Raw genomic sequence first — 12,798 nt, 5'->3', positions numbered from 1 at the left:
AAATCGGCCAGATATCAATCGGTCAAGCTTGATTTTTTTTTTCTACGAACTCGGACCACATCAGCTAGTTGATGTGGTCCTGCGACCTGCCCAGCCGTTAGTGGGCATATCGGGTTAAGATCCGCTCGTTTGGCCACCTTGCCAAACGAGTGGATCTTATAGTGTATGGCCACCTTTACACAGCAGATGCCAGAAAGCAAGTGTTTATGTTTGTCTGGGTCTTTTTGTTGTAGGACAGTTCAACAGGGAGTTGAGGTCATGGGTCTTCAAGTGGACTACTGGCAGTGGCAGGGCGCGGAGAGAAAAAAAGATGGTGATAAAAGAGACACAGCTATTAAAAACACAATGAAGAGCAACTTCCGCTCACTCCAAGTGAGCCGTCTACCTACGACTGGGGAGACCACTGTCCCACAGTGTATGGTCATGACAATAGTGACCCAGGAGAAAAACAAGAAGGGTAAGTGATCGTAGCGCTAAATATACATTTCTGTGCATGTTCATTGGTGTTAGAGTGAACAATGCACTCACAATGTTATCTGGTCTGGTAGCATCGTGTATAGGTGCTGTGTAACCTGAATAGATGTCCTCTTTGCTGTTCCAGTTATGTTCTTGAGTAAGAAGCCAAAGGAAAAGGAAGTGGAGTCTCGCAGTCAGGTGATTGAAGGGATCAGCCGTTTAATCTGTACTGCCAAGAACCAGAACACCATGCTGAGAGGTAGGAAGCAGTATTACTTCTGAAAAGGATTGCTTACATGCAAAGCAACATGATAGTAATGTGACCTCTTTCCCCTTAAATCCACGTCTTGCAGTTACTATTGACGGCGTGGAGTGGAATGATGTCAAGTTCTTCCAGCTTGCTGCACAGTGGCCCACTCATGTCAAGCAGTTTCCTGTGGGAATCTTCAGCTACTCCAAGATAGCATGATGCCACCTCCAGTTCACAGATCCAGTTCGAAGACCAAACTCTAAAGACCCAGAAGCCCCCTTTCCTGCCATTTGTATAGTAGATAATACCTGGACTCATAATCCTTTTATTCTCTAACTTCCTTTGTAGCAGTTACTGTAATTAAACAGAGTAGATGTGCACTGCCAGTTCATTGGACTGATCTAAAGACCAGTAAAACACAACGTGGTGCTGTAGGAATGAGTAATGGACCAATGACCAAAGACTAAAGTCATTCCATCTCACTCGCTTGGCTGGATATACAGCAGGGTTGTGACTGAGGGCTGCAGTTAGTGGTCATGAATCCAATAGTTGTGTTGGTTATTTGATGTGTTGATGAGCAATGGCTCCAGTTAATGATAATGAATCAAGCTGAGAAGCAAGTGAAGGCACTGGTTAGTGATGGAGAATCTAGCAGTGGAATATATGAGGATTCTGGTTAGTGATGGAGAATCTAGCAGTGGAATATATGGAGGTTCTGGTCAGTCATGGTGAATCCAGCAAAGAAGTGAGTAAGGACATTGGATAGTGATGATCAATCCAACAGAGGAACATATGAGGGTTCTGGTGATGATATAGCCAGCATAGGAGCCATGTTCCTGTACTGCCCTTGCACCCCAATATTCTGACTCCCTGGTTTTGAATCTTGGACTGGCTGGCCCTGTGTCTGTTTTTCAGCAGAGCAACATATGAGGGTTCAGGTTAGTGATGGCAAATCCAGCAGAGGAACCAGTGAGGGTTCTGGTTAGTGATGATATAGCCAGAATAGGAGCCATGTTCCTGTACTGTCCTTGATACCCAATATTCTGACTCCCTAGTTTTGACCCGTGGACTGCCTGACCCTGTGCCTGTTTTTCAGCAGAGGAACAGGGGAGGGTTCTGCTTGGTGATTGTGAACTTGGTGTTTGTGATAGGAACAAGCGAGGCTTCTGGTTATTGATGGTGAATCCAGCAGAAGACAATGTGAGGGTTCTGGTTAATGATGGTGAATCCAGCAGAGGAACATGGGTGCTTCTTGCTTGCTAGGGAGTAAGAGTTGACTCCACCAAATTGTTACTGTAATGACGGTGCATGAGAGTGTGAATCCCATGAATCCCAAAATGGAAGCTAAATAATATGTTAGTTGTGCGTTTGTAAGGAAGAACTGTGATAGCTGGGTGCGCAAGTATGCTCCACCTCCAGTCATGCAACTTAAAGGGGACCTGTCACCTTAAAAAATAATTTCAAATCCTATTTGATGATGTTTGTCAAGCTAAATAAACTTTACCCACACTCTATAAATTATTTATATCGTGTTTCCTTCAAGTTGGCAGGTGCCATTTTGCCACATTTTTTTTACAAAAAGGAACCTTTGACCTGTCCATGCAGAAGCCACAAAATTATAGGCGGGGAGTGGGAATTTAAGGGGGCAGTGACAATTAGGAAGTGTAAAATGGAAAGTGAAAGTAAGTGCCTGCCAAAGGCATAGAGGAGGGGCAGGCAATATATTATTGGCAGCTGAGACTTTTAAACAAGTTTATAATAGATATTTATGTTTTAATTTAAAAAATTAAGTTTCATATTAAATTTAAAGAGGACTTTTATTATATAGCTCTTTATGTCTGGGTGACAGGTGCCCTTTAATCAGTCTCTGGTAGCTGAACATGAGATTAAAGGGGCACCTTTCAGTTAATATGTTATATAATAATCTATTAGTTTTTTTTATTAAAAATAAAACATAAAGAAAACCTTGCAAAGTGTTTCAGAACATCACTGTCTGCATCATACTAAGAGATACTAGTGAACTACCCCTTTAAGTACAGAATAGCCTCTACCCATCACACTCATCTCAGACAAATGGTTCCAACTTGTGCAGTTACTTCCAGTCATTTGAAATATTCTAGAAGGTCCCTGATGGCTTCACTGCTCACTTGCCTCGCAGGCTTACACTTCTGAACCTAGAAAACGCCAGCATGATATCAGTAAAGGTTGCTATTGGCTGACTAGGGGTGGATTCCATCTTAATTTCTTTCCTTATTTCTCAGTTGGAAAGTGCTACCTGCTAAATTTGGACTGGGTTGCAGGCTCTGCCCTTTTATCTGGCCTTTAATATGATGTGGGTATTTCCAGTGGTGGATTTCGGGGATGGATTTCCCAAGTTTATGTTAATAAATCATTTTGTCTCAGGTTTTCTGAACTTTCTCTATGGTCTTTAGCAACCAGATAGGTCCAACTATTGGGGTGGGTTCTGTCATTGTGGTTCTGAAGCTTTCTATTGTGACCCCCTCATAAAGTAATGCACTCTCCTACCTTCAGGCCTTCATGTTGCACATGTGGTGTCTCCAGCTGCTCCTCCAGTAGTTACGCCATTGGCTGCTGCCTTTGCACATACCTTGGCTCTAGGGGTGCCACCTTTCCGGGAGGGGAACACCGGGCAGGGGGTGGGGCAAATGACATAGGGGGCATGGTGAGTGATGCCATGGGGGGGCAGGTGATGATTCATGATGTATCGGTTGCATCATAGGGCAGGGTTATGACATGGAGATTAGCGATTCACTGGTCGCCATGCCATTAACTTCTATGTCCTGTCCAGATCTTCTAATTTGGAAATCCGGACAGGCAGTTTTCCCAAAAACCTTGATCTGCCGGTTAAAGGGCTAATAAAGGCAAAAAAATAAAATCCCATTTTTACTTTCTTTAATGAAAAAGAAACCTATCTCCAATATACTTTCATTAAAAAATGTGTACCGTTTTTATAAGAAACCTGACTGTATACAGTGAAATTCTCCCTTCATTTACTGCTGTGGATAGGAATTGTCAGATGGTCCCTAACTGCTGAGCAGGGAAACAATCATACTTATGAACAGCAGGGGGAGCCCCCGCCTTACTTCCCAGCCATGCAGAACTCATGCAGCTTTGTTTATGATGATCCCTAAGCAGCCCAGACCACACTGAGCATGTGCACAGTTTTAGTCTTGCAAAGACTCCATACATCTTCTAAGCCAATCACCCAGGGCCAGTTGGCCCCTTCTTACTGGGAATTGTCCCCAGTAAATTCTGGAACATTAGGCTGAAGAGTTAATTGAAACTCTGGGCTACATTTGACATTACATTGGGGGCCCCCAGTCATTTCCCATTAGGCATGCATCCCAACACTCACTATTTGCCACTCGCTATGCTAATTAAACTGCCAATCAAATGTCTGAACAGAAAAAAAGTGGCCATACACTATAAGATCCGCTCATTTGGCAACATCGCAAAAGGAGCAGATCTTTTCCCCAATATGCCACTAACTGCAGGGCTTTATGGGGGGTAATCTGAACGTTCGGATTACGACAAGCGCAATGGGCTTTTCGGGAGAAAAATCAAACCTTCCTGATCTATATCATGTCCAGATATCAATCGGAAAGACCCGTCGGAAGCCTCCATACATGGGCAGATTAGCGGTCAAATTGGACTAAACGACAGACATTATCAGCCCGTATATGGCCACGTTAACGCTCCTTGTGTTTCACGAAGAACAATGAAACTAATGGACTCTATGGAGACAATGACTGCTCATTTAAATCACCCCCCCGGCAGCCCTACAATAGTCAATGTTGGATATGATCTGCCCCCCATAACTGCCAGGCTGAGATCACAATCCCTATTTAAATTGCTTCCCCAGTCCATGGTTAGGGCTAAGTCTTCTCCACTACTAACGAGTGAGGCCTGTAACGGTGGCTCCTTTATATAAGAGGGAAAAGGAGTAAATACATTTGTACATGTAACAAAGATTTCCATTTTAGGATGGACTCACAAAAGTGGACTCTTCGAGGCACATTTATCAAGGGTCAAATTTCGAATTCATGCGAGTTTTTTTTTTAGGGATGCACCAAATCCACTAATTTGGATTCGGCTGAACCCCCGAATCCTTCGCGAAAGATTCGGTCGAATACCAAACCCTAATTTGCATTTGCAAATTAGCAGTGGGAAGGGGAAAACGTTGTTTACTTCCTTGTTGTGTGACAAAAAGTCACGCAATTTCCCACCCCGTCCCTAATTTGCATGTGCAAACTAGGATTCGGACAGGCAGAAGGAGTCGGCCGAATCCAAATCCTGCTGAAAAAGACTAAATCCGGGATTCGGTGCATCCCTAGTTTATTTATTTTTTTAAACTCCCATGAACTCAAAATTCAACCTATTGAAATTTAACAATAAAATCAAATTTTTAAAAGTCTGGTGAATCAGAATCGACCGGAAAACTCCAAAAAAAAAAAAAACGAATGTCAGGATGGCTGCAAACAACTCCAAATTGATCCCTGGAAGTCTCCCATTGACTTAAAACAGCTATTCGGCAGATTTTAGGTGGCGAATAGTCAAATTTGAGTTCTTAAAGGGCCATAGTATGATAAATCTCAAAATCTAATTTTTTAAAAAAAACTTCCTAGTTGAATTTCACAGTTTTGACCATTAAAAAAATAAATAAAAAAAAAATTTGAAAATTCGAATTTTAAATTTGTCCCTTGATAAATTTGGCCCTTACAGTTTGTATACCAAGAACATTTCTTGGGCTGAACCATCCTCCTGCCTTCTTCCCTCTATGGCCACAAGCAGTGACGAGTTCTGCTGCTGCTCTAAGTGTCACACGATTGCTCTTTGCCACTTTGAACAACCACTGATCAGATCACCTGGTCGACCTTGGCTTGACAGAAAGTTTCTATTGGATGGAGTTCAGCCACAGAGGATACAGGAATTTCACTCATAGGATATTTATTAAGCGCTATATCAGTCCTCAGTGTAATATAAATGCCCACAGCTCAATTCTGTAACGGCCAGGGTTGACCTCTTGCTCTTCGTCCTAATTTTACTGGGCTTCTCCCTGCCAGATATCATCATCTTCATCACCTTACCCTGTAGGAGACATGTCACCCGGAGCCAGCAAATTGAGCATACAAGTTATCGGGGGGCAGGAAGGGCAGAGGGAAGCTGTATGTAGCTTTTCAGGCCTGGCAGAGGTTTGATCTTGCGCCCGGCCCAGCCTCCTTTTCTTTTCCATAAGCCACTAGAGGGTCTGATCCCCAACCAGCGGTTCCGACCCGCCTTCCCTATTATTCGCTTATTGTGGTCAATGTTGGATACGCGGCCAACTGTAGCAACGCAAGTCTCCATAACCTGCGGGGTCCAGAGAAGAGATGGAGGTCAGAGACAGGAAAGAGACAAGGGACAAATGTCAGATAAGAGGTAAGAGATAATTGGCAGCAAAGCACAGGAGAAAGAGACATTTGGCAATTTCAGCTGAGAGAAGAGGGACAGCCTCAGCTCTGCCTGTCGTACCTGGATTTGCCGCTTTGAGGGCAGCTGAACAATGGCCGTTCCATTCACCTTCCTGAGCAGCACACCACTTGTCCCTGCAACAAAGGATCAACATTTCTCAGGCTACAGACCCCAAATCAAATCACATTGACCCCCGTCCAACTGTCCCCCTCCTCCTGGCACTACTCCTGCCCCTCGTACTGAACTGCACCTTCCCTCTGGGCTCCCATCCCTGAATTCCTCCATAGTGAAAACGCTCTCTCGATCACAGAACAGCACAGCTTGGGTGATGATGGTGTTGCTTTGAGACCCTATATTTTCCCAAATCATGTGACACACATTCGAGTCAGTAGTAGGAGGTATAGGATTAATGTTATGCCACTGAGCTGAAGCAGTTCAACATGGATTTTGGGTCTGTGTAGAAGCACAGAGAATTCTGGCTCCAGTGATAGTACTCAAGGGGGCACCAGAAGTACAAGGATTATTTCATCATGCACAGGATACTTGTTGCCTATACTTCCATATAGTAAAAACACCGAATTAGTATCTCACAAAGGCAGCACCTCCCCAGAATACCATTTAGTACAGGTACGAGGTCAGCTGCCCCCCACACACACACCAGCACCTCCCCAGAGTACCCAGATTAAAGGACAAGGAAAGTTAAACAGAAGTAGCTAGAAATGTTGTACATTATGTTTTGAGCCACTCACAATATACAGTACACATAGAATAGAAATGTCACAATATAAGGCTGATTAGTAATTAATACAGATAATTACTACATGGCAGCACAGAAAACATTGCAACTAGCATTGCCTTATATTACAGGCAAAACTCATTTTCTGCTGGATAATTAGTGACAACCCCTAAGCTTAGCTTCTCAACAGCTGCTCAGAGCCCACTGAGCATGTGAGTGTCACAGACACTTTCCAAGATGGTGACCCCCTGTGACAAGTTTGAAGTCCTGGATCATTGCTGCTATTGATAAGCTGAAACTTTAGGCTGGTACAATAAGTTCATATATAAAATATGGCATTTTTAGCAACATTCATTTTAGTTTAGTTCTCCTTTAAGGCCCACCCAATGCAATGACAGTATCACACTCATTGCCCTGCACTTCCCATAGTTCCATCGGGTTCCCACCTGCAGCACGAATGTACTGGGCCCCCTTGCCAGGCTGGAACTCCAGGTTACTGATGAGGGTCCCAACAGGCAAAGCACCAAGCGGGTGGGCATCTCCTTCTTTAGCAGACACTAAGATGTAGAGAACATGTGATCAGGCACCACTGAGAGGGGGATCAAACAAGGAATCGAGCAGAAGAGTCACAGCAACTTACCTGCCATACGCCCTATGTGCCCAGAACTGGTTAGAAGGTCCCCCTCCTGCATATTCTCTGTGGCAATGATCCAGCGCTTTCTCTTCCCCCCCGCCACCAGTGCAATGTCTGCAGATCTGAGGGGGCACAAAGGGCAATTAATGGGCATAGAGTTATGCAGTACTGGCCAATCACAAAGGGGAGGGAGCACACATAAAGGAAAGCAGTTACATATGGAGCTGGGGAGTTGTACAGTACCAGCGATGCAGGGAGTTACATGCACTACAGGGGCCTACACATACAGGCAGGGAGTTACGTATACTACAGGGGCCTAAACACAGGACCGCCATCAGAAATCGCAGGGCCCCATATGACAAAATTTCCTGGGCCCCCTGGGCTGCACCCACCGCAAGCCCCACCTACAGGTCCGCCCCACCACACAGTAAAAAAACAAAAATAATATTGGTGGCTAGGGTTCCCACATGTTAATAAAAAATAAAAAAAGATATTGGTGGTCAGGGCCCTACTAAAAAACATTTGTGGGCGGGCCCCCCTTACCCTCGGGGCCCCCTATAACTCTCCCCCCTGTCCCCCCCCCCGATGGCTGCCCTGCCTACACATTCAGGCAGGGAGTTACATGTACTAGAGGACTAAACATACAGGCAGGGAGTTGCACAGTATTGGGAAGTTGCACAGTATTGAGGGTAACAAAAAATGCTAAGAGAGGGGCAAACTACAAGGGTGGGAGCAAACAGTAGGAATCATCACAAAATAGATGGGGAGCAATGAAAATTGGGGAGTATACATTAGGAACATGCATGGGGGGGGGATACTGACCTGCAGGGGTCATACCGCACTTCTATCACCTTCTCTTGGAAAGGTTTATTCTCCTGGCCGGGCTCATAGTTCAGCCTCTGAAAATCAACCATGCGATAAAGCTGCTTGTGCCCCCCTCCGATGCCACGTGTCCGTAGCCTGCCTATGACAGAGAGGAGGCATGTGCCAGTTATGCTATAGGACTCGTTTATTATTAGTCATGGCAGGTACAAAGCACAGAAACTGGCACAATAAACAATACTGGCTTTAGTCCACCAGAACTGCATCTCTTGACCCAATGGGCAGCACCTTAGTGCAGAGATACAAAGTTCATGGGTCTCCATTGGCACTCCCCTCACTATCTGACCATCTTACAAGAGCCAGTGCATTATACGGATTTTTATATATATATATATATATATATATATATATATATTATATATAATTGTGCTTTAAAAAAAAAAGTTTCAGGCTGGTTTATTGAATATTTCTGAAAAAACCCTAATAATCCCTCCCTTCTCTTCCACTTCCTGCTCTCTGAATTCCCAGGCTGTGCAGGGGAGCCGGCGTCTCTCAGATCACTGCACTGTAGGACAGGAACCAATCAGCAGCTAGCAGGACCTGATAGGGAACTGAAGTCTGTATGTGTGACTGCAGGGCTATGATTGCCTGTCTCCCTTCAACTGTGCTTCTGGCAGGGACCGTTAGGACACGCCCACCCCTCATTTGAAATGGACCAAAGAACATCTATAGGGAGCTCTAATAAAGGGGCTATTTTTAAAGATAATATTCATTTTTAGCACCATGTAAAACAACACCTTATATAGTTAGGTCCATAAATATTTGGACAGAGACAATTTTTTTCTAATTTTGGATCTGTACATTACCACAATTTTAACAACTCATGCAACTGAACTGCAGACTTACAGCTTTAATTCAGTGGGTTGAACAAAAAGATTGTGTTAAAAAAAGGCTTTACATTTTAAGTAATTGGACAATTGACTCATAAATTGACATTTTATTTTCAGTTTTTTAATTTGTCCAATTGCTTTTGAGCCCCTGAAATGAAGCGATTGTGTTAAAAAAAGGCTTTAGTTCCTCATATTTTTATGCAATCTTTTTGTTCAACCCACTGAATTAAAGCTGAAAGTCTGCAGTTCAACTGCATCTGAGTTGTTTCATTTAAAATTCATTGTGGTAATGTACAGAACCAAAATTAGAAAAAAAAAAGTTGTCTCCATCCAAATATTTATAGACCCCACTGTATTACTCATAATTGCCTACAAAATTAAGTTTTTTTAAATTATCCTACCTCTCCTTTAATGTCTATAGTAGCAGCAACCCGGTGCAGGTACTTGCGGGTCGGGTAGCGGGTCCGGGTTTAACAAATTGGTTCCGCGCAGGACTCTACCATACTGTCTATGGGAGCAGTCTCACTGCATTATTCCTAGTGGATTCCTTATGGCCACAACCTCCTATATGAGTCTATAACTCTTGGCTCAGTAGTGCCACCTGGCAGAATGACTTGGTACTATACTCTGCTTCCACTCAATGTTTCTGGGAACCCCATTAATGCCTCAGACAAAACAGACAGTCAGAGAATTTTGCTTACCCCTACCTGCTTAGTTTTCTCCTCTATGCAAGAGAGCCCAGTAACACTCAACTGGAGCCCTACCTCTCAGTCCTACCTGTGTGGTCTCGGCCCCCAGTTTTCTTCTTTCCGATGGGGTTGATGGTGTACTTGGTTCTGTTCTTCCATGCGATGTTGTTGCTGAGGCTGGCACTGGCAGTGCTGGGGAGGCCTCTAGAGGGCAGCACTGATGGAAGAACTGTCTGCAATGGGGCAAAGAGTATAGGGATTCTTATCTGCAGTGCTTTAAATAAGCGGTAGATCCATGGAACAGTCGCCCTCAGGCAGCCATAGAAACACTTTCTTTGTTCTAGTTTACTTTTTCATGGGATTTTAAAGGGATTCTGTCATGATTTTTATGATGTCGTTTTTGTTTCTAAATTACACTGCAAATAATTCCACTCTACAATATAAAATTTCATTCCTGAACCAGCAAGTGTATTTTTTTTTAGTTGTAATATTGGTGTGTAGGTGCCATCTCAGGTCATTTTGCCGGTTTATGCGATTTCAGAAAGAGCCAACACTTTAGGATGGAACTGCTTTCTGACAGGCTGTTGTTTCTCCTACTCAATGTAACTGAATGTGTCGCTGTGGGACCTGGATTTTACTATTTAGATCTACCAGGCAGCTGTTATCTTGTGTTAGGGAGCTGCTATCTGTTACCTTCCCATTATTCTGTTGTTTGGCTGCTGGGGGAGAAAAGGGAGAGGATGATATCACTCCAACTTGCAGTACAGCAGTAAAGAGTGACTGAAGTTTAGTGACTGAAGTTTATCAGCACAAGTCACATGACTGGGGTCTCCTCGGAAACTGACAATATGTCTAGTCCCATGTCAGATTTCAAAATTGAATACAAAAAAAATCTGTTTGCTCTTTTGAGAAATGGATTTCAGTGCAGAATTCTGCTGGAGCAGCACTATTAACTGATGCATTTTGAAAAAAACATTTTTCCCCCATGACAGTATCCCTTTAAGTACTCATAACTCTTTGACTTTACTTTTATTTGTATGCTTTTGATATCTAGCTGATGGACAAAGTCCTTTTTATGAAGATATGTACGTGCAGGGGGCACAAGTTATATTATTGGCAAGAGCTGACACTTAGTGAGTGGGCACTTACAAACCTGGGTGGAACTGAGGAGGAAGCAGCCCCTTCTTTCTAACAGCTGCATATTAGTAGTATAAAACTGCCACGCTTATATCTGCAATACAGCTTGAAATCGAATAAAGACAAAGCTAAAGTCCTTGGATATTTTGGGGACTTGGAGTAAAAGGTGACTGTAATATCTGATCCTCTGTCTCAAAGAGTTGAATAAGAGGGTGCATGGAGGTAGCCAAAGACACATGGAGAATACAATGTTAACGTGCGTCTAAGATGGCCTCTGTCCCCATTCTGGCCATGTTTATAACTTATTAATTTCCACTGGGCCTGTAGCTAAAATGTGCACCAGCCCAGCATGAATCCCACCCACTGACTCCCCCAATATCCCCACAGCCCAACCCACATGACACTGAGGGAATAATAAGGACAGACTGACCTGAGAGAAAAGAAGGGGGCCCACTCTGTGTGAAGAGACAGCCAATGAACTAAAGGCACGAGTCAGGGAACACAGCGCCATCTAGTGTGCAGAAATGTAGGTGCCTGTTGGAAATGCAAATAAGTCAACTACAATTTACATACAAACTCCACACGCTTCGCACCGACTGCCTCATTCTTGCCCATGAAATAAACACCCAACCCAATATATCCCTCCCCAGCCTCTATCCCATCCAGTAAATGTACAACCCAGCCTCCACCCCTCCCGGCATCCGTCCTACAAAGTGTGCTCCCAACATGGTCTCCACTAGTTTATCCTTCTGAGGCTCAATCCCACCCTGTTCACATACCCCCATCTCCAGTTTCCCCCAACATATGCCCCACTCACTGTTTCCAATACCCACTACATACCCCAGGCCAGACTGCCATAGACAGTCACTATTAAGCGAGCTGGACGGTAGTGATGTGCGGGCCGACCCGCGGGCCACCTTCATGCCAGCATCCGACTTCCGGTTTTATTGTGTTGTGTCTGCTCGCCCCTTTTGTGACGTCATCGGTGGGGCGGCACGGGTCTATAAAAGGACCCCCGGAAGCGTGTGCGGGCAGGCATTAGCAGGGAAACCCTGACCCACACATCACTACTGGACGGGTATGTTTTGGCTTCTGTGTACTAGAAATGGCAGGGCCTGTTATAAAGGAACAGTTCAGTGTAAAAATAAAAGCTGGGTAAATAGGCTGTGCAAAATAAAAAATGTTTCTTATATAGTTAGTTAGCCAAAAATGTAATGTATAAAGGCTGGAGTGACTGGATGTGTAACATAATAGCCAGAACACTACTTCCTGCTTTTCAGCTCTATAACTCTGAGTTAGTCAGCGACTTGAAGGGGGGCCACATGGTACATTTCTGTTCAGTGAGTTTGTAATTGATCCTCAGCATTCAGCTCAGATTCAAAAGCAACAGATATGACCCATGTGCCCCCCCCCTCCTCAAGTCACTGATTGGTTACTGTCTGGTAACCAGTGTAACCTACAGTCTCTCCTCTGCCCCACTTACTCCCTTACACCGTTTCTCATCTGCTCCACTTACTCCCCTGTTCAGTTTTTCCTCTGCCCCCACTTACCCCATGCCCCAATCTCAGACCCTCCCCCACATATTCACGATTCTCTTCCATTCTCCTCAACATACCCTTCTTCCAAATCTCTCTTAGCCCACGGTGTCACTCTGGTGTCAAAGTCGCACTTTATAGACGTCATACCACTTCGTCTCACTCCTCATTCACTAA

The 12,798-nt window shown here is 44.2% G+C and overlaps 2 protein-coding genes across 3 annotated transcripts in view; one reads left to right on the top strand and one right to left on the bottom strand.

Annotated features, from left to right (window-relative positions):
- LOC108716564 (phosphofurin acidic cluster sorting protein 2) overlaps window positions 1–2,674 on the top strand; it is a 45,029-nt gene extending 42,355 nt beyond the window's left edge. For both annotated transcript variants that reach the window (XM_018262778.2, XM_018262777.2), the window contains 3 exons: window positions 234–457; window positions 602–715; window positions 810–2,674. In XM_018262778.2, the coding sequence (XP_018118267.1) occupies window positions 234–457; window positions 602–715; window positions 810–925 (454 nt within the window). In that variant the 3' untranslated portion in view covers window positions 926–2,674. The remainder of the gene's footprint in view (window positions 1–233; window positions 458–601; window positions 716–809) is intronic.
- Window positions 2,675–5,657: 2,983 nt separating this feature from the next.
- mrpl2.L (mitochondrial ribosomal protein L2 L homeolog) lies at window positions 5,658–12,730 on the bottom strand. Its single transcript, NM_001094300.1, has 8 exons — window positions 12,702–12,730; window positions 11,517–11,620; window positions 10,038–10,182; window positions 8,371–8,512; window positions 7,555–7,670; window positions 7,361–7,471; window positions 6,239–6,312; window positions 5,658–6,076 (listed from the first exon to the last, which is right to left on the bottom strand). Exons 2-8 carry the CDS (start codon window positions 11,595–11,597, stop codon window positions 5,861–5,863), a joined length of 885 nt encoding a protein of 294 aa, NP_001087769.1. The 5' UTR covers window positions 11,598–11,620; window positions 12,702–12,730; the 3' UTR covers window positions 5,658–5,860.
- Between the last annotated feature and the right edge of the window lie 68 nt (window positions 12,731–12,798).

The sequence above is a fragment of the Xenopus laevis genome, chromosome 5L (assembly GCF_017654675.1).
Source record: "Xenopus laevis strain J_2021 chromosome 5L, Xenopus_laevis_v10.1, whole genome shotgun sequence".
Classification (NCBI taxonomy): Eukaryota; Metazoa; Chordata; class Amphibia; order Anura; family Pipidae; genus Xenopus; species Xenopus laevis.
Note: the sequence above shows the minus strand (reverse complement) of the source record. Positions and strands in the feature narration are given on the sequence as shown.

Coding starts and splice junctions, on each gene's coding strand:
- mrpl2.L (NM_001094300.1), bottom strand. CDS start 11,597: ATGGCGCTGTGTTCCCTGACTCGTGCCTTTAGTTCATTGGCTGTCTCT. Junction 8,513..10,037: donor TGGGGGCCGAGACCACACAG/GTAGGACTGAGA, acceptor TCTCTGTCATAG/GCAGGCTACGGACACGTGGC. Junction 6,313..7,360: donor CCAGTACATTCGTGCTGCAG/GTGGGAACCCGA, acceptor CCTTTGTTGCAG/GGACAAGTGGTGTGCTGCTC.